The 26280-nt window shown below is 38.4% G+C and overlaps 1 protein-coding gene across 4 annotated transcripts in view; it reads left to right on the top strand.

Annotated features, from left to right (window-relative positions):
* Positions 1-26280, top strand: part of FAM114A1 (family with sequence similarity 114 member A1) — a 62142-nt gene that overhangs the window by 12476 nt on the left and 23386 nt on the right. For 2 of the 4 annotated variants that reach the window (XM_006918930.3, XM_015595021.2), the window contains exons 3-7: positions 5874-5961; positions 16643-16756; positions 16879-16985; positions 19969-20103; positions 24074-24226. In XM_006918930.3, coding sequence (XP_006918992.1) covers positions 5874-5961; positions 16643-16756; positions 16879-16985; positions 19969-20103; positions 24074-24226 — 597 coding nt within the window. Of the gene's footprint in view, positions 1-5873; positions 5962-16642; positions 16757-16878; positions 16986-19968; positions 20104-24073; positions 24227-26280 lie in introns of those variants that run through there. The other 2 variants (XM_015595022.2, XM_025051755.1) reach the window with 2 other exon arrangements.

Below are 26280 nucleotides of genomic sequence, written 5' to 3'. Positions count from 1 at the left end.
GTTTGGGAACCACTAATACTAGGACACAGAAAGAGCTAGTTGGGGTATCAGATGAGATGAGGAGATGGTGAGTTCAGTACTGGCCATGCCTATGGGACATCTAACTGAAGATATTTTGTGGGCAGTTGGTTATAATGGTTTGGAGTCCAGGAGAGAGAGAGAGAGAGAGAGAGAGAGAGAGAGAGAGAGAGAGATTTGGAGACCATCAATACTTGGATATTATTTAAGTAATGGGAGCGAGCGAGATTGCTCAGGCATTATATAAAAATAAACAGAAGCCAAGGACTTGGCCCTGGAAGCTCCTGTCTCTAAGCCAGTTTGGTCATACATAGCTCATAGGTCCTTTCTGATAAGTTGTGGTAGCCAACAAAGAAGTTAAGATAGTGAGAATTACCTCTTCTCTCCACAGTCTCATACTACATCCTATAAATTAAATCAAATCTCACATCTCATTGTACCACACTGACATTTTTAAATTAAACATTAATTAACAAGAAAGTTAAAAACAGTTCATGAGAACTGTTTCTCAGTTTGGCTTGAGAATGTCCCATTATTCTGTCCTTTTAGATGCTTTGACCACCAGCGTGAGTGAATGGTTCACTTAAGGCAAATGCCTAAAATTGTAGAGGCAGAGTTTTATTCTCTTATCTGGCATCAAGAGACCAGAATTCTCCAAAGTTCAGAGCCGGATAGAAGACCGTTTAGCATAGAGCAACATCCTTTTTTATACCCTGTTCATGTAAAGATGGGGAGAAGCTTTAAAATATATTTAACCACCTACAAATTTCAAATATCTTTAATTTCACCAGCTGAACTCCTTTCAGATATTAGAATGCTAGTTAACAGTCCACCATATTTACCAGTTAAAACACATTTCTGTAATTCAGTATGCTAATTACTAAAGCATCAGGTGTTAATAGAAATTTAGAGAATAGAAGAGCTTATTATAGCTGCCTCTGGAGTATGGCTTCCCTGATTAGGATGCCAGCTGGCCACCTCGAACTGTGCGTATATTACTGGAATGCTGGCAGCACTAGTATTGTAACTTAATCTAAGGAGCCTCCATAGTGTCACACACAATATGATGTAGAAGTTTTCTAAAATGAACTGAAATTATAATACTAAAGGATGGGCAATAAACATAAGAGTCAGAAGACAGGGCATGGAAGCCGTGAGAACAGAATATTTTAAAAATGAAAACAATGGTTAAACTTCAGATGCTGCTGAAAGGTCAAGAAATAAAACGAGTCTGTGGTTTTGACAGTAAGGGGGTCATGACCTTGATGAGAATGGTTTCATGAAGCAGTGGCCATGGGAGAGTTACTATGGTGGGTGGAAGGGTGAAGCAGGGTGGGTGCAGAAGGTAGGCGCCTTTTCTAAGAGGTGAAAAAGAAAGATATGGAGCAGAAAACAGGCCAGGTTTGGAAGAAACATTTTGCCATCATGATTTTCATTTGTAGGTTTTAAGGTGGAGGAATCGTGTTCATGATTAAATGTGGGAAGTAGCCAGTAGAGAAGACTGAAAAGTCAGGAGGGGGAAACCAACCTACCTATGCCCGGAGGAGTTCAGGTGGAGGTGATTACTGTAATGAAGAGGAAGACATCACTTCCATAATGATAAAAAGGAAGGAAAGACTTGTGAGTAGGGGTGCAGTAGAGTTTGCCTTTAGATGGGTTTTTGGTATAGGCCTGTGTGGTTTCTGCATAGAAAGGACTACTTAGACTTTTAATTTGGGTTAAACAATTAGTATTCAATGTATTAAAGTTACAAATTAAAATTTTCAATTTCTCCTAGGCTTTGCATTCATCTCGCAAATCTTTATTTATAAGTCTAGCAAAATTGAACAGTCACTTTCGAGGAGCTTTTGATTAATGCTTGGTCCTTTTTCTCAACTTAAACACGTTCAAATATTTTTAAACTGCATTTATAAATTTCATATATTCTATTTCCTTTTTAAGTACCTCATTTATCTACTTAAACAAACCTTGCTGAGTACTCAAGAACTGTTATAAATCTATTAAATTAAATTCATTGAGTGGACATAAAGACCTCTTATATGTTATAATACTATGCATAATCTTAGGAAGATTTCAAAAATCAGAAGTCTGATAATTCAATTATTCATTTAAAACTGGTTTTCAAAAAATGACGTTTTAATTGGTCAAATTCCTTAAACCTTAGTAGTACAGAAAAGACCAGATATGCACACAAATATTAAGAGCATGACTTTGGTGCCTTAAACCTTTCTATATTTATGTTTAAGTCTTTCTAGAGTTGAATGCTCCATACTCCAGGAAGAAAATTATCTGGGAATAACTGAGGCCATTTTCAAGCAATTATTCTGACAGAGCTGTAGGCATCCAGAGCAATTCACATCCTCCCAAATGTCACTCTGAGCCCCCATTTAGAGTAGCTATGTCATGAGTTACAAAACTTAAAAAGGGTTAGGTCTCATAACTCTCATCACTCACATCCTTAGACTCAAGTTATACACAGTACGTGATTCTTGATCTACTCAAGAAAATAGGACAATTAGGTTGATCTTTGATCTTTAAGACAGGTACATATGTTTTCTGTCTAATTGTCAAAGACCCTTGAAATTTGTGAAATTCTAAAATTTGTATATCTTTTTCTATCTAATGATAGCTTTGAACTTGATAGCCTAAAATAAATAAATGTATTTTCTCTTTAAAGACCTTTAAACGAGAAATCAGATATGTAAATGTCATTTCTATTTAAAAGAACTTTGAAATTGGTGGAATCTTGCATTCTTTCATATTCTTTGGACCATATAATGGTTATAGATGTTTATATGATCTCCAGTTGAGTTTCAGATATCCCTCTTGATCAAGGCAGGTCTGATTTGCAGTTACAAGATGAGATCATTCTTCTGAGAGTTTATGGGGGGATGGCAGGAAGTTGAGAGAGTTCTTTTCTGATGACTTCTGTTTTCTCCATGAAATAGGATGAGAAGCTGTCTTGTAAAGGAGGTGGGAGTCACATGGCACGAAAGTGAGGAAAACCTTTAAAATAATCATATTTGATTATGGGAGATCTGAGTAGGTCCATTCTGCCTACTTGATAGTCTCATAAGTATGTGACATGAAAGTTATTTAAAGTGAAGACAGTACTCATGATGAGATATATTTATAATTCATGTTGAACATTTAGTTTATATTGTTTTTATATTAAATGTGCACATTTAGTCATTTGAGTATTTGCCACTGATAAATATTCTTTGTAGCTGATCAGGAGGTCACAGCTCAATGTCAAGGGAGCTTTATTTAAAAAGCAATTGAAGTTGTCACTTAGTATACTGCAAAAAGTTCTAGACTCATTTCACACTTATTTCCATTTGCTAGTCAATTACAAACTGTCAGAGCATATTAAGCATTATAAATTTGAGTCAGAAGCTGTCACCCTTAAGTGTTTTAACTCTCCCTAATCACATAGGTAGTGATTTGTCCCATTAAAGAATATTAATCACTAGCTTACAACTGTCTTCATGATGGTATAAAATTGCCATTGGCTTCAGTTGCCAAAGTGAAGCAAATCAATGTAGACACCAAAAATGAAAGCTTACAGTCATGACTCATGAGTATTTTCATTCTTGTTACTAGTCTTCTCATTGTTTCCAAAAAAAAAAAAAAAAATGCCAGCCAACTTTCAAAGCTTTTTTCTTCTCAATGTTAAAAATGTAGTTTCTTATTATTATTATTTCTAGTTAACATTTACGAAGTATTTATTTAAAGTGTCAGGCACTATACTCACAGCCTTTTTTTTTTTTTTTAATTTATGCCTGCAGTACCTGGTCTTTATAGGTGGTCTCCCATCCAAGTACTAACCAGGCGGGACCCTGCTTAGCTTCCGAGATCAGATATTGGGCTTGTTCAGGGTGGCATGGTCGTAGACCATGGACTATGGCTCCACTGGGGTGTGAACCCGGACCTTCTATGTGTAAAGCAGACCTGCTAACCATTACACTATGGAACCACGTCCAGTCACAGCATTATGTAAATTATTTCTTTTAATCTTCACAATAACCCTCTGAGGCTATTGGTTCTTATACTACCACAAAGAGTAAATGATAGCTTAAAAGACTTGAGTAACTTGTTGCTGCCCAATCAGTTTAATTCCATAACCTTTTCTCTTGACCAGTAGTCTATAATGACAGATGATGTCTGATATTTACTGGGCAAATCAGCGAGGAATGCATTTGGGTGCGAGTAACTAAAATCCAACACGCAGTGGCTTACAAAATAGCAATTTACGTTTTTCTCACTTAACAAAAAAGAAAGAGATAGGCAGTTACTCACATTGGTTTAGTAGCTCAGCAGTGCCAGGACCAGTGACTCTGAAATTCCCTAGCCTTTCTCTCATGGCAGCAAAAATGGCTGCTTCAGTTTCAAGTATTATGTTCACATTCAGAGTAAGAACAAAGAAAGGGGAAAGAGCTAGCACCAGCTGTAACTGTATAATTTATTGGCAAAACTTTTCAAATTATATCTTATTAGTTCAAAACTGTTTCATATGTCCACTCTTATCTGCAGGAGTGGCAAACAGCAGGGAAAAGGGAGTTGGGGACAACCGATGGACCAGCTTTGGGTCACAAATTAGAGAATCTACAAACTTTGTAGGAATTTTTTACTTCCTCTTTAACTTCTTTTTTTTCTCTTTTCTTTTTTGAGTGAAAACATTGTGATTCTCCAACTCCTAATGTATTATTCCATTGCTTTCTAGAATATATTCCTAGATAGTAAGAGAAAGATGTGGTTCCACTCATCGAATCAGGATGCATTGGTTGCAAGTAACAGAAACTGTTGTGCACTTAAGGAAATAGATGAATTTCAGTTATTTCAACAAATAAGTTTATTAAAAACTCATTATGTTCCATGCACTCTTCTAGACTCTGGGAATACACCAGTGGAGAGGGAGAGAGACAGACAGACACACAGAGAGACAGACATACATTATGCAGGAATCTTGTAGAACCCAAAGATAAGAATACAGCAGAGCCTTGAAGAGGAGCAGCAACCAGGGACTGAGAAAGTTTCAGGAATTCAGACAGCTTCTCTGAATATATCTCCTTCCGTCTGCTCACTCTGCTTTCTCTTAATTCTTAGTCTGCATGGTGGATAGAATATGTTTACCCTACATTTTCTGAGTTTTCATCTTCTATTCAAGCAGCCAGCTCAAGCTGAACCAGAGTCTCTCAGTCCCATTACAAATACCTGGGCAAAAGAATTCAAATCCACTACACCCATGGACAGGTAGAGATATGGTTACAGGGATCATTGTGGGTGGAGTGAACACCTTAAAAGATGTGTGCCTCAAAAGCCCACCTGTTATTACTACCCATCTCCAGGCTCATTGATGCTTTTCTAGACACCTTGCCCATTACTCATGGCACCACCCTAGAGATTTGGAAGTTAACTCTGCCTTGAAGAGCACAGTTGTTTAGTTCTGTAAAAATTGCATGAGTCAAAGTTGTTTTAAACTTTTCAAATCACTCTCATGCCCTAATATATTCAATATTTCCTCCCATAGTCCTGTCCCTGTCTTCCAGATGGTAGAATATTTGGGTCTTTGTTAACATCAAACTCCCTTCTTATTCAAACCAAGCCCTCAGTAGCCAACACCACTACTAATCAATTTGGCTCCAAAGTACATATTGCAGTGTGGGTTGGTGTATTCTTTTATGGCCCTTATACAGTATAAGCCAGTGAGAAATGGTTGTTGGTGTTTAAAAAAAACAAACAAACAAAAAACAAACAAAGAAAAAAACCCTTCCCTTTGTTTCAAACCAATGCATGTTTTTCCATTCAGAGATAAACTGAATTGCTGACATTGTGGACCATCTGTTTTTCTACAGGTAGTGGATTCCCCTCCACATGGAGGGGGATGGGCAGGCTGGGGCTCCTGGGGCAAATCTCTGTTCTCATCAGCATCTGCCACAGTAGGTAAGCATTACATCTTGCATTTGAATGGATAAGTCCAGAAGCCTAATAGGATATGATAGTTTGATCATACCATGTGCTAAGGTATAAGGAGATACCCTTATTTTCTCCATTTTAGAAATAAAGAAGCTGAATCACAGAGAGCCTAACACCTTGCTTAGAGTCAGGAATGGCTGAGTTGACGTTTGAACCAAGTAGTATGGCTTTTTACCTAAAAAGCCACTATATTATAGTACCTCTTAAAATATAAGATTTGGGCTTTTAAAATATGTTCTTAAAGCTTTGTGCTTATTATTTCACTTGAATGTTTTAAAATGTACAACTCACCTACTCCCTAAAATGATTTGAGGTATCTATAAAAAACACTTTATCAGCAGGGCATTGAAATACAAATAGAAAAAATATATACAGTTAGGAAAGAGATATATGTATGTGTGTGTGTATACATATATATACACATATATGTGTGTGTGTGTGTGTGTGTGTGTGTGTGTGTGTGTATCCCAAGGCTAATAGAGTTACTATAATTGAGCATTGACCTTTACTCTGAGCTTCTTGGTTGCCAGTATTTCTCACTGAATGATAAAATAAAACTTAGTTCACCTAGATAAATTTATTATTTTCTTGTATTAAATTTTGAAGCAATTTATTCTATTGGCTCTTATACAAAAAGAAAATGTAATGAATAATGTCTTCATCAGTGCAGGTTTGTCAAAATATTGTTGATGTGATCATTTCTTATGTTCATGGTATAACATCAACATGCCTAAGATTATTTAGCAAAGGCATTTCATCTTGAAGGTAGAACGTAAAGAGCCAGGCAGGAGAAGCCACAAGTAACATAGCTTTCACATCATCTAACTCAGGAGTTCTCAAGGTATAGTTCATGGCCATGAGCATCTTGTGATGGGCCATGATTAGTCCAATCTATTGTTACTTCTTAAGCTAGGAGAGATAGGAAGGCTTGAAGGTCTTTCTCTCTATTCCGATGGATCATGGGCACAAGCACTTTAAGGACCGGTTATCTAATTTGATAAAATTTAGACTCCCTGGAAGAATGGATAGATTACATTCCCCTAATCTATGTCTGTCAAATATCACAAGAGCTCTGGCAGGAAGTAGATAGTGATCAAATGAATGCTGACCTCTATGAGGTGAGGGCCTGGAGAGCAAATTTTCTCTATTGCTAATTGAAGGGGCCAGGTACGATATGGAGATTGCATATGGAGATGGCAAAATTAGCCACATCAAAGCGGAGGAGCCTGTGTTGTTCTCTGAACATAATCTCTTTATGAAGTGGGAACAAGCACCTGCAGGCGGCCTGCTTTTTTGAGCTTTTATTGGCTATCAAATGGATCTTGCCACTGGTAGCACTTAGGAATGACAGGCTTTCTGGACCAAAAACTAGACGTGTGGAGTCTAAGAGTTTTTGAAATTGAAGTAAGTCGTGGAAAAGTAAATAATATGGTCACCGAATTATACGACTATCCTCATGGTTTATGTCATAAAACAGTAAGATGTTCTGAGTGCTTCCAGTTATAATGGTGTCCAGACACCCCTGGTTTATAATGAATTTAGTGCTTCAGAAGATTCTATTATAAAGGATGTATTTTCATGTTAAAAGTTTAAATATAAGTTTCTTCCACAGTAAATACAGAAATCAACTGCCCTGTTGGGTAGCAGTTTCAGGTGTTTTTCGTGCACACTTACAGGTGCACCTGCCTATAACTGCTCTGCCCCTGGTTTGTCTATTTGCTATTGTTTCTCATTGGTCAGTGGCTACACCTCATCATTTGACTTTGAGCTTTGCTGGATCTTTACAAGGTTTTCCATCCACCATCTGACAGCTTGCCCATTGAATTTACTATCTAGCATCTCAGGTGTTCTGTTGTAATCTGACCTTTGCACGTGTACAGCCTAGTGCAACCTTTGACCTTTCTGTGCTGCAAGGTCTCTGGGTTCTGTTACCAAGTTCAAGTATAACCAGTAGATGATGCTGGTTTTACTGCTTAAAAAGCAGCATGTCATTTCTGTGGCAGGTCTTACCTCATACTGGTAGACATCTTTTAACTTAATCGGAAATCAATGTCTTAATCTATAGCCTGTGCTTGTGTTTGGTGTTACTCTTGAAGTTGAAGTTTCCCCATGTCTGAGGTACTGTGAAGATGATAAATATTGTATCTTGTTAATGTTGCAAACACTTAAACATTCTGGTGCTTCTCAACTGACTCTGTGCGGCAATTGATCCCAAAGACCTAGAGAGGTAACAGCCTGTGGACCAGCATGATCATTAATGTCGGTCACTACTGCCACTTGCCCTCGTATGGTTGCTGGCTATACGGTTTTTCTGAGATTGTGTGACATTCACACATTGGTCTATAAAATATCAGAGTAATGGCCAGCATGCTTTCTCGTATTCACCTCTATTGCAGTGTAACAAATTACCACAAAGTTAGAGGCTTAAAACAACATATATTTTGTCAGGCTGAAATTAAGATGTCAGCCAGCTGCATTCTCAGCTGATGTACAGGGTCATCTTTCAGGGTTATTCAAAGTGTTAGTAGAATTTAGTTCCTTGCAATTGCAGGGCTGATATCCCCATTTTCTTGCTGGTTAATGACCAGGGGTCACTCTCAGAAACTTGAGGTTGCTCTCAGTTCTTCTTCAAAGCCAGCAGGATAATCTCCCCTTTGCTTCAAATGTCTCCCTTTAAGAAGGGCCCAGTCCCTTTTAAAGGCTCACCTGATTAGTTCAGGCCCATTGAGGATGATCTCTCTCTCTTTCCTCATGTAAAAGTCTTTTTATTTTTATTTTTCAATTAGAGTGGACATTCAATATTATTTTATATTAGTTTCAGGTACACAGCATAGTGGTTAGACATTTATACAATTTACAAAGTGATTCCCCCAAGTAGTCTAGTACTCAGCTGGCATTATACATAGTTATTACAATATTATTGACTATATTCCTTATGCTATACTTTACATCCCTGTGACCATTTTGTAACTACTAATTTGTACCTCTTAATTTCTTCGCCTTTTCCACTCAGCCCCCTAACCCTCCTCCCATCTGGCAATCATCAGTTCGTTCTCTGTATCTATGAGTCTGCTCCCATTTTGTTTGTTCATTTATTTTGTTCTTAGAGTCCACATGTAAGTGAGGTCACATGGTATTTGTCTTTCTCTGCCTGACTGATCTCTCTTTTGATTAACTAAAATCCAACTGATTAAAGACCTTAATTACATCTGAAAATTTTCTTCAACCTTGCCATATAACATAACCTAATCATGGGAGGGAAACCCGAACAAATTCACAATCTTACTCACACTCTGAGGGGTGAGCGCTTATACAGTGTGTGTATACCAGGAGGTGAGAATCTTAGGGGCCATTTCTCAATACTGCCTACCATACTTCCCTTTTCTGTTTGAAATCCTCGTTAGTTATACCACTAATCCCAGAAACTTACTAAGTTTACACGGCTCTGGGTACATGCTGAAATTTTGAAAAGCGTTTGAATCTTGGCATTTTTCTCTTGTCTACACTAACAATGGTCAAAGGGCACACAAGGGAGATAAAGAAATTTCAAAATGTTGATGTTCATCCTAAGAATTCCTTTAGACAAATTGGAGCAATCTTTAGAAAGTAGAGACTAAATTTGTTCCTCATCACTAATCATCACAACCCCAAGGAATACAACAGCAGTATAACTGAATACCACACCTAAGTTGCTCCTAAGACCTAGTTTGGAGATTTCAGGTCAAGATGTGCTATGACTTTACATAATAATAGGAGCTAAAATAAAAACAAAACTATAAAATATATATAAATATATGTAATATATATTTATATATATATTGCAATATATACTTTAAAACAGGATAAGTATCTTTGTGGACCTGACAGAAAACTAAAACATGTAGCATAATGACAGGCTGAAGTCATGAGTTCCAAAGATGGGAACAGGAAGTGGTGGTGGTTGGGAGTTTGACTCCCAAAAGATAATGGGAATCACAAGCGCCCACAAATGGAGAGCTGCCAAAGCCAGGCTCGCAGCCTGAAACAGGGTTGGAATAGGGTTCAGCCATCTGTGAACAGAGGCTTTAAAAAGTTATGGGTAACATTCTTGAAGCGGTCTATATTGAGCTGCTACCTTGAGATTGAGGGATTCAAGCTAGGCACGCCTCCCATCATGTAGAGGCATGATATCCACCCAGGGCTTTGCAGTATTGATAGCTTATTATCATAAGGCAAATCAACTTATTGGAAAACAGAGCACTCAGAGCAATAGACATATTCTTGAAGGTTTATAAATTGCTTGTAGAAAGTAAAAAAAGAAAAAAGAAAAGAAAAAAATCATGTATTCCATTATAATTGATTTCTGCTCAGAAACCTCATGTCACCCCCAGGGTAATTCCAATTGCCAATAGGAGTGCAAAACACATAGTCAGTAATAAAACACAGAGCTGTCAACTGAGCACTAGAAAGAGAAACCAATACTTCTTTACAGTTGTTGAAAAACTGCCATCACAATAGTTAGAACTATTTAGAGTTGGTAGGAGAATAATGGGAGAATGGGGACATTTAAAAGATGGTTCTCTCTTGGACAGAGCACTGTATCAGGAATCATAAGGACTGAGACCTGGTCTTGACTGCTACTAACTTGTAATCACAAAGAACTGTCACTAGCTAGTTAGCTACACCATGCATGTCACCTCTCCAAGAGTCAGCTTCTTTATTGGGAAAAGTGTGGGTGGGGGAATTTGAAATATTCTAAGGTTCTTTCCAACTTCTGGAATATGATGGTTCCATAGGCTGTGGCTATATATAGAAAGAGAAAGATTTGTAAGCACTGTACTAAGTGGAAAAATACAGAAATTTGACTTTTTGCTACCTTGTATTTTTATATTTTGTCTTTTGTCTCACTACTTTGACCTCAATGTTAAGGGGAAATGAGAAAAAGCAATCTTCCCAATGTGTATATAAATCAAACATTTCTCAGCCAACAATCATTTTTGGAGAGGCTGAAATTAGTTTCACCCACAGCTGTGTTATCATCACATTCCAAGGAGACTTGATCACCTGTCACCCAAGCATTTGGACAAGTTCATAAAATGCAATAAAAATGATTATTATTTAAGATCCAGGCAGAAACCAGAGTGGGAAAGGAAAAATGTGAAAGAAAAAAGATCTTCTTGATGATCATTTCAAAGTGATGTTATGAGAACAGATGTGATCGCCCGCAAACATCTTAGAGACCTGACTTGTTCCTAGAATATACTACTAAGAGTGGTAGACCATCAATAATCAGAATGAAAGTCAACACTGCTGAAACATATACGGGTATGTGTACCAAAGTAAAAGCTCCATGGTAGAACAGAGCAGTGTATTCCTAGATACTACAGAAGGCCTAAATGATTACTTAAACGTCTAGTGTTGACAGTTTTATGAGTCTAAACACCTTCTGCAAGAGAACATGAAGAGGGGGAAGTGCATCTACTCTGTATTTTCACCTTTTCAAAATTAACATCATCACCTTCCCCATCCTCTCTCAAGTTACACGTTTTTTGACTTCTGCACATTTTAATAAAGCCCTTCTACCAGCACTGTCAGAAATAATGACAGTGTTTATTACAGAGAATAGAAAACTTGTCAAAATGATACTAAAATGAGAACTCTTAACTGTAAATCACATGGATTCATGTGACATTGATGATGATATAAGACTTCTCAAGAATCATGATACAAAAGATAATAGGATTAAAGATTAGAGTTTGTTCACAATCCTTTATAATCTGTGAATAAGGCCCAGGAATTAGTGAATTTGTTTGACGTCTAGGCAAACACTATCAGTTCAGAAACCCTTCTTGTCAAATTTGAACCTAAAAAGAAGTCTGATTACAGACTGGACATCAACTGTCGCCATGGAGAGGGAGGACTTTTCCAAAAGTAACATTGATTGGCTCTTCTTTTTGCCACACTGGTTTGCTTTAGTAGAGCACAGCAACGCCATCTGTGTGTTTTTCTAAACTGTTCCTCATAAATTTTTATAATATCTTGAATTTATTGATAGAGGAGTCTGAAATGCAATCAATATTTTAAAATTGTTTTATTTCTTGAAAATTCACCAAAGGAGAGTGAAAACTGGTTCAAATTTCAGAAGAGCAATTAGCACTATTTATAATATTTTCAATGCATGTAGCTTCTAGCCCAGCAGTTTCACTGTTAAGCCTTTGCACAAATTCATTAATATATGTGTACAGAGGTGTTCAATATAGAATTCACTCAGTAATATTTATCATGCCAGGCACTTTTTTAGGCACTTGAGATAAAGCAGTGAACAAATAAGACAAAGACCCCTGCCCTAGTAGAGCTTGCTTACATGCTAGTGGGAGCATGAACAATATACATATTGAATAGAAAAATTACATAGAGTGCTAGAAAGTGGTAAGTCTATAAAAAATATAAAATGGAAAAGGATAAGAGGTTTTGGAGTACGGGTTAAAGTTTTAAAAAGGGTGGTGAAGGGTAGACCTTAGTGAGATGATATTTGAGCAAAGACATAAAGAAGGTGAGAGAGTTCACCAGGCGTATATGAAAAACTTGAAACAACCAAAATACCCACCCACAGAGAATGTGAAAATGTGATATAGCCATTCAGTGGAATAATACTATGCAACCATTAAAAAGAATGAGGTAGATCAGTGTTCTAGGGTGGATGCCCAGGAGACTGAGGCAAAGATTAGTGTGCTGGAGTTTTACTGGGCAGTGCTCTCAAGAGCAATTCTCACAAGAGAGTGCAGGATTGGGAAGCAGAGCTGGGCGAGCAAGAAGTTGACTGCAATGCATTTACATCTGAGCCCCCGGCCTATGTCCCACATGCTCAGGACCAAGGTTTTGTATCACCAACTCCTCCATTGACTGGTCATTGTAGCACAGTTGGGGGAACCAGTTTCCTTTGGCCACGGGTATTTCAAAGGGAAATATTCAGGTGAGAACTGTCAGCAGATAATACTCCCAGCAGCGAGGAGAGTGAACACCATGATCCCAGGCAACACACACAGCCTCCACCACTATGTGTATGGGCTGGAACCTCCACTGTGTATTGTGAAGTAGAAAAAGCCAGATCCAGAACACTTACATGTAGGTATACAGTGTCTTGGGATTCATGCCTGTACAGCATGGAGATGACCTTAAAAACAGTAAGCCATGCCAACCAAGGCATGGCTGACAGGGGCAGGGTTGGATCTCCAAAGTTTCATTGTAAAGGTGACCTTTACCTTGCTGTTTGGTCAAGGTAAGTTAAGTCAAGCTAATATTTTAAAAATGAGGAAGGTCCTAATCAAAGATCTGATTTCCAAGGAGTTATAGAAATAGGAGTAAAATAACATTTAATCAACCATAAATGGCAGATAAAACTTTCCTAATATAACAGTGATTGAGAATATGAATTCTAGAGTCAGAAGGAGTAGGTTCAAATTCTGTCTCTGCTGCTTATTGGCTTGGGGACACTGAACAAGTGATTTCATGTCATCAGTTCTCAGTTTTCTCAATTATGAAACGAGGGTAATAATATCTGTATCTCATAAGGGTGTTGAGAAGATTTAATGTGATAATTTACTGTACTAAAAATATTTAGTCAGTGTCTGGGACACAGCAAGTGCTCAGTAAGCATGGGCCATACCAAAAGTTTCATATATTACTTTTCGGTGACCTTCAAAACCCTGGGAGATAGATGTTATAATCCTCCTTTCAGAGAAGACACAGCAGCAGAGACTCAGAGAGGTTAAGTAATTCACCAAGATCACACAGCTAATACATGATAGAACCAAAATGCCTTCACAAAACTCCTGACTCCTAAGTTTAGGGTGTTTTCCGCTAGAATATAGGCGATAAATTAATCACCAGACAATCATTTGACATTTGTTTTTAAATGATACAGTATCATAGTATTTATACAACATTCTTATCTTCTTTGCAATGCTCACTTTTTTTTTTTTTTCTTTTTTTACTGCAGCGTGTCAAGGGGTAGAGAATATTCCATCTTCAGATCCATGGAATTTGGAGAGGTTTAATTTCTTTGAGGATACTTAGGGTTTGTGATGACATTTGAAGAAAAATCTATGAACTATATAGTATTATTCATATTTATTGTTTTTCTTTGTTATTGGTAGAACCCAATCAATATCTCTAAGAATGAATTACTCCCAGTCAAAAGGCAGCAGTGACTCCATATTATTACTTCCTCGTTCTGAGCACTAGATGTCACACTAAGTAAAGTTTTAGAAGTTATTCTTCAAAGTAGGGTGTGGTGTAGAGTGTAAACCTTAGCTAAAAACCATAGCTTTATATTTCTAGTAGAATGGAGTTAAGATATACTTTCATTAACAAAAGAATTTAGAAAGAAGAATTATTTATCAGAATATATAATTGGAAAAACCTTAAATATGTGCAACTCTTTGGATATCAATTACACCTCAATAAAGCTGTGTGTGTGTGTGTGTGTGTGTGTGTAGCTGGAGTAACCTTGTCATGTCAAACAGACACATCACATTTATATGCACATAAAAATTATATTTCATTCCAGAAACTGATTTTTCTAGAGGCAGCTTATGCATACATATCCGTGATCATTTGTGTTCTAATGTGGTGAGAAGCTGTTCTTCTCTAGGAAGAGAATCAGACATGGCCCTAACCTGCAAAGGGTGGAGAAGGTGAAAGAGGGGATAATGACAACCAGGTTTAATAAACCCCGAACGGTCTCAGGGAAGGGTGTGGAATCATCTTTCTTGCATGGCTTATGCTTAGAAGCTGTAGCAGATGCTTCCCAGCCTGCTCAAATACCTTTATTCCTTGATTTTAGCTCTCAGAAATCTAGATGGGAATCATAGATTCAGATCTGGATATACATTATTTCCTTTGAAAAATACATTGTTTTTAAAAGATGGCAAGGAATACAGACTCAGTACGAAAATAAGTTAGGTGGTTATATCCTATAACTTAAAGGAGTCACTAAAACTCCAATAAGTTTCCATTGAAATACTTGGAGTTCATTGGAAGCTAGAGAGAATGAATTCTTTGTTTTAGCAGTTACAAGGCATCTCTTTCCCCCTACAAGTAACTCACAATGAATTTGAACTGTATTTAAAGATCTGTATATGAATATAGATATATGTAATTAACATTACAAACATTGTAAATAATGTTTTTAAGTTTCAGAGTTTTCCAAATTGTATATAATGCCTGGTGATTCCCACTGGACATAATTAGTCCTGTGTCTGTGTGGTGAATATCAGTGTCCTGATTATGTTAAGATCACTCTGATAAAGTTACAGCTGATTAAATATCACTATTTGGGCCCAGGATTCATCCAGGTCTTTCTCTTATTCGGGAGATAGACAATTAACAATACCTTCCAAAATAGGTGGTTGGTTATCTTTGGCGATCAAATCCTGCATGATTTGAGATTTTTTTTCCCCATGTATTAACATCGCTGCTGCCTTGAGTTTTAACAATTTGAGGTTGCCCAGGTCTCGACTGAAATCCTTCATTTTCTCCCAGAGCACTGAGGGGGCGGTGAGTGCTGTGGCAGCTCATGCTGTTTCTCCTTCAAGCGCTCACACAGCTACTTAGGAGAATCAGTAGACTGTTAACTTTTTCATTCAGTTTGAGAACTTTGAGAAAAGTGATAGCTCGTCATTAGAGCCTCTAAGGATGAAAAAAAGCCCCAGAATAAAATGTAGGCAAGACTATTTATCAAGCCAAGGGGTGTGTATGTGTGTGTGTGCGTGCGCGAGCACGCACGTGCATGTTGGGGCAGGGAGGGGTGTGTGTGTGTGTGTGTGTGCGCGCGCACATGCGCATGTTGGGGCAGGCAGGAGATGAGAAGTTCAGCTCTGTATTTACCAGATACTTACTGAATACTCATCTGTGCTGGGTCTGGGGGACGGAGATTCAGTACCTGCTCAGATGGAGTAAAACCAGTGCCCTTCATCCTGGCTGACTATTTTTATAGCTTGTATTTGGACTGTTCCTGCTTAAGACAATGGTCAGAGCTGCTCAACACAGTCGGGTTCCCTTTTTGGTTTTCCCACCAGCTTGCCTTTTGTTTCTGATGCTTTGGCTCTAGACCCTCTCTCTGTACTAAGGGAATGATGAACACATTGAAAGAGCATGTTGAGGCTCAACTAATTTCAATTCACCAAAAAGCAATGGAGCACCTACAATGCGCTGGGCCTGACCAAAAAGTGGATGATGCATCCCTGTCTTGAGGAGCTTGAAAAACAGTAAAGAAGATAAGAATAGGACACTATTCACAGATAATATCTTAGGATTGGAATCCCAGGTTGCTAGTTAGACAGTGTGAGAAGCAAAAGTGGCTAATAAAGCATCTGAGAGTACTTTACAGAAGTTTCTCTTATTTGCTCCTCATAACAACCCAAAGAAGAAACTGAGTCACTGGGAGGTTAGGTAACTTCTCCAAGGTCATCAACTAGGCAATGGTGAATCTGAGCTCAGACTGGAAGCACATCTGAGGGATCGCAGAATCTATGCTATTCACCACCACACTCTTTTACAGTCAGAATATACACCTATGGCTTGACAACTGCTCTGGAAGATGAGCTATAGAATTTGCATACCGTGGATTTATATTGTATTCATGAGCCATATTTTTATTTTCTGATAGGTCATGGATTGACAGCAGTCAAGGAAAAAGCAGGGGCCACCCTACGGATTCATAGTGTAAATTCTAGCTCTTCTGAAGAGGCCCAACCTGACACCGAAAATGACGTCCTTCAAAGTGAGTGATGTATTTATTTGGGGGCTTCTTGGATTTGGGCTGTATTACACTGTGTGCACATATAGAAGATTTTGAAGTTTAGATCATCAAAATGAACTCTGAAAGGATGTTTTTCTCTTTAGTAGCAGATGCGGTCACAGATCAGAACCCCGCAGAAAGCCCGCCCACTTCACCTTCATCGGGGTCTCGGGGCGTGCTGTCGGCCATCACCAGTGTGGTTCAAAACACAGTAAGTCATTAGCTGCTTCCTCTGTTTTTCCCTGGTGTCTCTCAGCGCCTTATTTTGACATCTCTATTTACCAGTGACCTAGATATATCAGAGAAAAGATGGCCTTGCTCATTATAATTTAGGATTATGGTTTTGTTATGCTCTCTTCTACAGAGTGGGCATAGCTTGGAACCAAAATGATAAGGGCAAAATGAAATGCATTTTGTGTGTAAAGGAAAGGAGCTGCTTAAAAAGAAACATTTTTCAATCTGATGTAACAGTGTCCTTTCCGGCTGCTGCAAGGACAGCCTTTGGTTGGCGGGCAGAGAGGGCTCTTTCTTAGAGCTGGGACAGTTGTTTTTCTTCACTGGTCGCGTCTCCTAACCTTCAACTTGAAAAATTATAAAGCCATTTAAATTTTAAAAATGCTGGTAAGGAGTCAGGAACAACACCCTCAAGATGTGTCTAGTATTTGCAGATAACTAAGACCAACATTTTTTCCCCATTTCTACCTCCCAACTCCCCCTCTCTCTTTAACCCAAAGCCTGCTCCCCGACATCCCATCCCCACCCCCACCTCCAGGCCCCTGCCTATGTCTTAAAGGAGCTTGTTATCATAGACTAACATTGATGAAAAATGAAAAAAGGGGGGAAGCACCCCCACTGAGATGAGGTCAGGGAGAAAGGTTTATTTTCTGCTATGTAAAACCAGTGAACTAGTTTTTCAAGAAATATGGCTCATGTTCAATTTATTCACTAATTCATTTTTAAAAACGATGATTAGCCTTCGTTATATACCAGGAGCTATGCTAGATGCTGGGTATATCCTGGCAAACCAGAGGGCATAATATCCCAGAAGACAGAGACACCTCAACAGGCAAATTCAATGCAATATGGGAAGAGGGGCTATAGACTCACATATGAGAGTATCTTACCCGGACTTTGGGTAGAAATAGAAAATAACTGCTCCTCTCAATGATATTAGAAGACCTCTAGACTAAGTAGAGTGAAGGAGGAGCAGCAAACATGTTTTAGGAGTAAACTAGCAAGAAAAGTCCGGTATGCCCTGGGGAGTTTGTAGGGCTGGAGATGGCAAGGAGCTCTTTCAATATCTTTGGTATGAGAAATGAATTCACAGTCTCCCTGAACTACAGTTCAGGGCATTCTGAATTTGTCTTTGGCATCCTCATATTCCTTTCCGTGTTCTTTCCAATTTTCTGGTACAATAGTTTCCCCTTTATCTGTGGGGGATACGTTCCAGGACCTGCAGTGGATGCCTGAAACTGCAGATAATACTGAACCCTATATATACTGTTTTTTCCCCCAAACAGTAAAAAAATATTGTTGCAGTGGATGCCTGAACCCTATATATACTGTTCTTTTAAATTTATATATACATATACATATAAAGAAAACACTTTATGGCTTCTCTTTGGCATATCCAAATTGCCAGCATCACTACTCTTATGCTTTGAGGCCATCTTTAAGTACAATAAGGGTTAATTTGAACACAAGCACTGTGAGACCAAGACAGTCACACTGATAACCGAGATGGCTACTAAGTGACTAAGGGGTGAGTCCAGGGTGGGATGGAGCAGGATGGCACAAGATTTCATCACACTACTCAGAATGGTGCACAATTTAAAATTTATGAATTGTTTATTTCTGGAATCTTCCATTTAATGTTTTCGAATTACAGGTGACTGCAAATAACTGAAACCATGGAAAGTAAAATTGTAAATAAAAGGGGACTAATGTCTTCCCTACCAGGTCTGCCCTTTACTCAAAGTCCTGATGTCCTTCCTTCTTCCGTTTTATTCTCTACTAAAGAAATTCTCATCGAATGGTAGGAGGAAATAAATTATGCAAAAGTGTGAATTGCTAATATCCCATACCCCTCCCAAAGTATGTGTATTTTAAAATCTGTTTTATAATGTGACTATTGATTGGCTCCCAAATCTGAAAACAAAGTCTAAATGACTGACAAAATATTAACTCAGTGAAATTGAATATTGCCATTGAAGCAATAATTATGAAGACTGGAAATACATATAGGTAATAATATAATAAAAAATATATAATGTATATAAATTCATGTAAGGTGGGAAAAATAGATATATGCATATTGTAATTGCAGTTGTATAGAATTTAAGTTCTGTTTATGTGAGTAAATCTTGATTGTTTTTAATCTTTTTTTTCTTTTTTAAGGAAAACAGTAGCTGACAAAGGGATTTGCAAGAGGATAAAGATATAATAGAATCGTTTTTAAAGACAGTAGTATATGGAAGTCAACCTGTCTTATTTCATGAATATACTAATTGTAGGCAGTTATTGCTAGTGTCTGAAATTGTGTAAGAGCATCTGGAACAGCCTGAGAGTCTTACACACCAGGGCTCTAGATTAAAGAATTCTCTAAATTGGCTAGAGTGTTTGACATTTTAATAGATTGCTCCAAATAATTCTGTTAGTTAGATTAAAATTTTTTCAAACAAAGCAGTTGGGTCACATATTAATTTTATATATTAGATACATATCTATTGAAACACACAGAGCTAGTGAAATTAATCCCAATTATGCTTTGGTTTTTCATAAACATTCTTTTTAAATAATATTATGTGCCCTGGCAGAGGGAATGAAGTTAGCATTAATATGATGGCTAGGTGGAGGGCCAGGAAGGAGGGAGCAACTGGGGGGATCGTTTTATGAACTATATAGATGTCTAACCAATGTACTGTATACTTGACACTAATTTAAATAAATTTTTAAAAAACTAAACAACAACAACAAAAATAATATTATGTGCCCTACAACTTATATGATGTATACCTTCCCAAGTAAAGGAAATAGGATTAAATGGATGATAAATCTGATAAATCTCCAGATGAGAAAAAATTATGACTTCATATTGATTTTAATATTTGAAGATAGAGCCATCTAGGAGTTGCTGACTGCTGTGAAACAGCGAAATGTAAAAATCTAATCTCGTGCAATTATCTCATCTGCAGGGTAAAAGCGTCTTAACAGGTGGTCTCGATGCTTTGGAATTCATCGGCAAGAAAACCATGATTGTCCTTGCAGAAAGTGACCCAGGCTTTAAGCGGACCAAGACACTCATGGAGAGAACCGTTTCCTTATCTCAGGTGGAATTATATACTTTTGCAATTTTTTCTTTCAGTCAATATAATAAATGCACTCTTGTTTATCTTTTTAATAGTTATTCGAAAGCACATGATCCAAATTCAAATGACACAAAATAGTTGAATGAAAACTGAGTTTCTAATATACCCCTTTTCCCCAACTATTTAGTTCCTCATGGGGGAAAACCACTGTTAATAGCTTTTTATGGAGTCTATCGGAATTATCATATAGATTGACATGGATATGTAGCTATATATATACATAGGTACATATATATGCATAGACTTTTTCAACCAGTTATAACATACTAACTACCCTCTTTTGTACTTTGCTTTATTCACTTAATAATTTCTTGAAGATTATTCCATTTATGCCACTAGTCTTAGTCTGTTCAGGCTACTGTAACAGGAGACCATAGACCGTGTGGCTTATAAACAACAAACATTTGTTTCTCATAGTTCTAGAAGTTTACATACCTATAAAATGAAGAAATAGACCTGGTCAGTTTCCTAGTTTCTGTGTCACCTTCACAATTTTGATCACATCTGCATTCAATCAACTACTAGAAAGTAAGGAGCAATGCTCATAGAAATGTGTCACCCAAGAGTCCACATGAAACATCTACAGTACTCTAATTAGACATTTGAAACATGTGCAGAAAGCGTGGTACACAGGAGTCTGGGGCACACTTGATGCTGCACCTATAATTCACACAGTCTGCTTAGGCTGGAACACCACAGCACTACCAAGCTTAACTTCCTTCCAAACAGTAATTTCCCATTAATTCATTTGTTCGTTCATTCATTCACTGATTCATTCATTCATTCCACGAATGCATTTGAATGTCCACTATGTGTCAGGCACTGTTTCAAGCACTTTGGATACATTTAGTAACCAAAATGGATAAAAATCCCTGTCGTTCCAGGGAAGAGAGACAAACAAACAGTTAACGTTACCTAGTCTTTTAAAAGGTGATGAGTGCTATGAAAAAAAGGAAAAGTAGAGCAGGAAGAAGGCAATCAAGAATGTGGGAGTGAGGAGCAGTTTAAGTATTAAATTAAGCTTTTTGGATATGAGGACATTTGAGCAAATACTTAAAAGAGATGAAAGCCTTGGCCATGCAGAAATCTGAGTGAAGCACATTCTAGGCAGAAAGGGCAGCTCGTGCAAAGGCCCTGAGGCAGAAGTGTCTGGTATGAATGAGGAACAGCAAGAATGCTACATGGTGGGAGAGGAGTAAGCCAGGATGAGGGTTGTTGAAGATGAGCTAGAGTGGTAATGGGAGGCATTTGAAAGGACCTTGGGTTTTACTGTTAGTAGAATGGAGAAACCAATGCAGCATTTTGAAAAGGGGACAAGATCTGACTTTAAAAGGATTGCTCTAGTTACTGTGTTAAAAATAGACTGGGTAGTGGGGAGAGCCAAGGGCAGAGCGACCAGTTATATTGCATATCAACATAGGTCCTCCTGGAAACACATGCCAAAATGGGCTTAAACGTGTGAGGATTTTATTAGAGGAAATGCCTGTGTGACAGGAAATCAGAGGGATGGGGTACTTAGGAAGCCTGGGAGAGCTGTCAGACCAAGATGCAAGTGTGACACCGGTGAAGGAGAGAGGGAGAGCAGGTTGGACAGAAGCATCTTAGGCTGCCGTGCCGTCTCAGGAAGGTTTGGCAAAGACGAGGGAAGTCCTTCAGCCGAAGTCCACTAACAAAGGACTTCCATCTCCCAGGAACAGGTCTGCTTAGTGTCCCTGCTGCATCTGATTTGCAGGAAGGGGTCATGGAGGCATGACCTCAGTGCAATGAGGGATGGATTTCAAAGCACGGCGTCTGGGGCTCCTGGTCATTTGTGCTGCACTCTCACGGCCTCTTCGGGGGTGATCAAAACAAGGGGCAATGTTGGCTCAGAACCGTGTGCATCCATGAAGGTAGTGAAGAATGGCCAACTCTGGATGCAGTTTGGTCAGCCTAGATTTCTTGATGGGTTGAATGTGGAGTGTGAGATAAAAGGAGGAAGCAAAGATGGCTCCGAGCCATTTGTCTTGAGCAGCTGGAAGGATGAAGCTACCGTCAACCGTCAATCGAGAGGGAAGTCTGTTAGGTTTTCCCTAATGTGCACTAAAGAACTATAGAAACGACCTAAATTTCTCATGTAGTCTGTCCCAGTGGTATGCAGAACAGTCCAAATGACACTTCTCTGATCCCACTGAGGTCAGTTTCCAGGGTCGTCCTTCCGCTGGGAAGTCCCGCACACCAGAACCGCCCACTGCTGTTTAACCCCGTCTCCTTTTCTTTTCCAGAGGGAACACAGAACCAATGTCCTGTGTAAAGCCAGTTCTTCTTTAGGCAACTTGAATTTCACTCTGTTTTTTTTTTCAGTGAATTCAAATCATTCCAGAGTGACGTTTTCCCTTTACCTTCCTTTTTATCTCTTTTCCCTTCTTCCACAGTACAAAATCAGAAATGGAATTTGGTGTAGAGAACGGAAGCATTTCAGTGTCATGTCTACAATGTTCTGTCCTCAGCAGGATCCAGTGTGGTCAGTGGGGAGGAGGGTGTATGTTACTGGCTGTTGAGTCAGCTCCAACTCCTGGCGACCCTATGAATGAGTCATGTCTACAATGTTCTGTCCTCAGCTCCTGGAGACTCCTGCCTATGGCTTCTTTTATGGAGTCAGTCCATCTCATATTTGGTCTTCCTCTTTTCTTCCTGCCTTCTATTTTCTCCAGCATTACTCTGGGAAATAAGATGTACCCAGAGTAGGAGAGCTTTAGGTTTGTTATTTTTGGCTCCAGTGATGTTTCAGGTTTAATTTTCTCTGGGACTCACTTGTTCATCTTTCTGGTGGTTCAGGGTATCTGTAGAGCTCTCCTCCAACACCATATTTCAAATGAATGAATTTTTTTTTTTTTATCAGCCTTCTTCACTGGGTTTTATTATGTAAAAAATGTTCAGCGATTTGATGGGTTGTTTTGAAAACTTTAAAATTCAAAGCTTGTACTTATTTAGTCTTAAAAACAGGAAGTAGAATTCTGTCTGTAGCCTGGTGGGTTTTTGGCTAACCACTTCTGGAACCCAAAAGGAGAATGAGGCTGATTGTTTTATTGGTGTACGATGAAAATAAAACCTGTCTTTCCACGATCTTCTCTTTATGACCTCGTGGTGGCCAGTGTATTCATGGTGCTCTTTACAGGTATTAGAGAACCCTATAAACTCAATGCCTTAGTTTACTTAATGAGGAATCAAATACATAAAAGCAAGTGCAGGAAATTGAGAGCGACTGGTAGACTTGTCTTTTTATTTAATCAGCAACAACAACAACTGGAGAAAAATTATCAGTTCACAATCATACTTCTCGAGACCAGCCTAAGAACTGATGAGCTAACTTTCTTATTTATATTCAGTATCTTATGAGGAATATATTATGAGTGTATATCTATTAAGTTTTCATCAAAGAGGTTTAATAACCACACAAATAGGTTTAATAACCACATTAAAAATAATGTAAAAATCAGATCAGCTTATTTCTACTTTGAAGTCTGCCTAGGTGCAGAAGTTGCAATTAATCCTGTCACAATAGATTCAACTTTTCTAGTGCACATAAATTTGCTCGTTATAGAAAATTTTGACATTTTAGAGAATAAGAAAGTTAATCACACACATGAAAAACACTTTAGTGGGAACTGCTGTTAAGCTTCTGCTATGCTGCTTCTTTCCAATCTTCTTCCTCCGCATAGATTTTTTCCTTTGTTTTGCTATGTATAGAATGAACGTGTAAAATTCAAAATGGAATATTACACAAAAATCATCAGTAGAATCAAATCAAAAGTCTTTCTTTTTTTAAGAAACTCTATAGTGACTAAAACCTATTCTTTACGAATACAAAGTCAGTCCTCACCTCTCCCTACAACTTTTGTAGAAAATGGGGCTCTCCAGCATTCACTGAGTATACAAACACTGTGTTCTGCAGATGTTAAGGGAGGCCAAGGAGAAGGAGAAGCAGAGACTGGCACAGCAACTCACGGCCGAGAGGACTGCACACTACGGGATGCTGTTTGATGAGTATCAAGGTCTGTCACACCTGGAGGCCCTAGAAATCCTGTCCAATGAAAGCGAAAGCAAGGTATGTCTACACTGGTCACTTGAAATAATACGTTTATTAATGCATTTTCTTAAACAGGAAACTAGAAATTCTGCCATTGAAATATCTCATTTTTAGGACATCATTATTATTGTGCTAATGTTACACCTACTGTACAGCCTGACAACCCCCATGTGCTCTGTATTCTTTCCTCTTGTCCTGTGCGAAGCTGTTACCGCTGCTACCCCGCAAGAAGCCAGCAAATCAGAGTCATCACTAGCCCTACCTCGTGGTGCAAAAGACTGCTCAAATACTTGGCCGTCTCCTGGCCCTGTGCCTTTGGTGACATACTACCCAGAACAGAGCCGCCCTACCAGGCCATGTCTTCATTCCTACCCAATGAAAAGGAAGCAGCTGATGTTTCTTCCAGACCACAGGGTTTTAATATATTTAATTATATGGGTAATATACTTATTCGCCCACTTGTTAGGATGCCTGGGTTGCAAAGGGCAAGGTATCTCACTGGCAGGGGTGTGGTTCAGTTCTATTTGGGAATGCCTCTTAACAGAAACCTGGGAAATTACCATCAGCCCCATTCATCCACATTCTCCCACTGTGAACCCAAGAAATAAAACATGAGTGGCAGAAATTATCAGGGTTTGGTGATTTCCTTTTTAAAGAATCTGCAGGTGTATGTGTTTGTGTTTAGCAAACATTTATATAGCACTTATAGTAGCCACTATTCTAAGCACTTTGCAACTATTAACTCATTTAACATATGGCTCTTTTGCGTGAATGTCAGGGTGACTGTGCTCTGGGCATTTTTCCAGTGGAGGCCATTGGGCAGTACCCTCTGGACCTTTTCTGAAGGGCTATGGGCCATCCTGGTGGCATTCACTGGTGAGAGGCAGGTCATCAGACAGAACGCTGAACGTGGAAGTGAGCCTTAGATTAGAGAAGTGATTTTTGACTCTTTCTAGGCTTTGTCCTCTTATGTTTGGACTTTGAGGAAATTGAGACAGTCTTGATGCCCACCTAGTCAGGGGAAGATGATCTCTGCCATGTAACAGGTAACCAAGAACCAAATAAGATGGAGACCCACAACCCCATTTCCACCCCTAGATTATCGAGTTATATGTTACTATCTGTGTTTATTTCCTTTTTTGTTATCCACAAACCATCAGCAACAGTCTTGTGGTTAAACTGTTAACGAATAATTTTTTTTAAAGCAAAGTCATGACTCATATTGATGTAAAATGAACACAAATCAAATAATTTATTTAGCTAATTAATTAAATGAAGGAACCAGACAGATGTTATAACCAGTTCACAGGAAAAGCCAAAGAAGCACGAATTCATATGGCATACAGGAATTTTGAAATGAATTTGCAGATGAACACAAACCTGGCTTTTCCACAGGAGGGAAGGTTGTCTCTGCACTGGACAAAATTTATTCCTGTCTGTGGACAAGAATTATTTTGCACTGATATCAGCCATCTACATTTTATAGAGTTATAAATTTACTCCCACAGAGTCAGAATCAGATAGTCTGGTAAGGTGTGGTCTAGAAAATGTGGTTTTCCACTGAAGCACAAAGTTTCCTTTTTTTTTTGATATTATGTGATAAAATACAACCGTATGATTTGAACCTGTCTTACTTCAATCTCCTTATCTATGAAATGGGAATAATATTAAAAACCTACTTCATAGGCTTAATTAAAATAATTAAATGAGATAATTCATGTGACGTTTGTCACAGTATACCTAATACATAATAAGCACTCAGTAAATGTTAGCTGCCATTTTACACATATATATTTATATGTAACACGATGTTGATGACATTTTATTTTTATATGCTTTTTTATGTTATATATATTTGTTATTATTACTAAAACCATTACAGGGGAGTATGGTCCCTCGAAGCTATCACAGTGGTAGAGATTCCACTCTGGCAGGTTCCATTCCAGGCCTCAGCTGTGAAGCAGCCTCAGGCCCTTAGAAAGAGTCCCAGGGGACTGGCGTTGCTAGGCAGGAGGCTGGGTCCCTGGAGGACTGCATTTCCCTCTGTTTGAGCGTTGCTCCCACAGGATCAG

The sequence above is a fragment of the Pteropus alecto genome, unplaced genomic scaffold (assembly GCF_000325575.1).
Source record: "Pteropus alecto unplaced genomic scaffold, ASM32557v1 scaffold5, whole genome shotgun sequence".
NCBI lineage: Eukaryota > Metazoa > Chordata > Mammalia > Chiroptera > Pteropodidae > Pteropus > Pteropus alecto.
The sequence above is the reverse complement of the archived record's forward strand: the minus strand, read 5'-3'. Positions and strand labels throughout refer to the sequence as shown.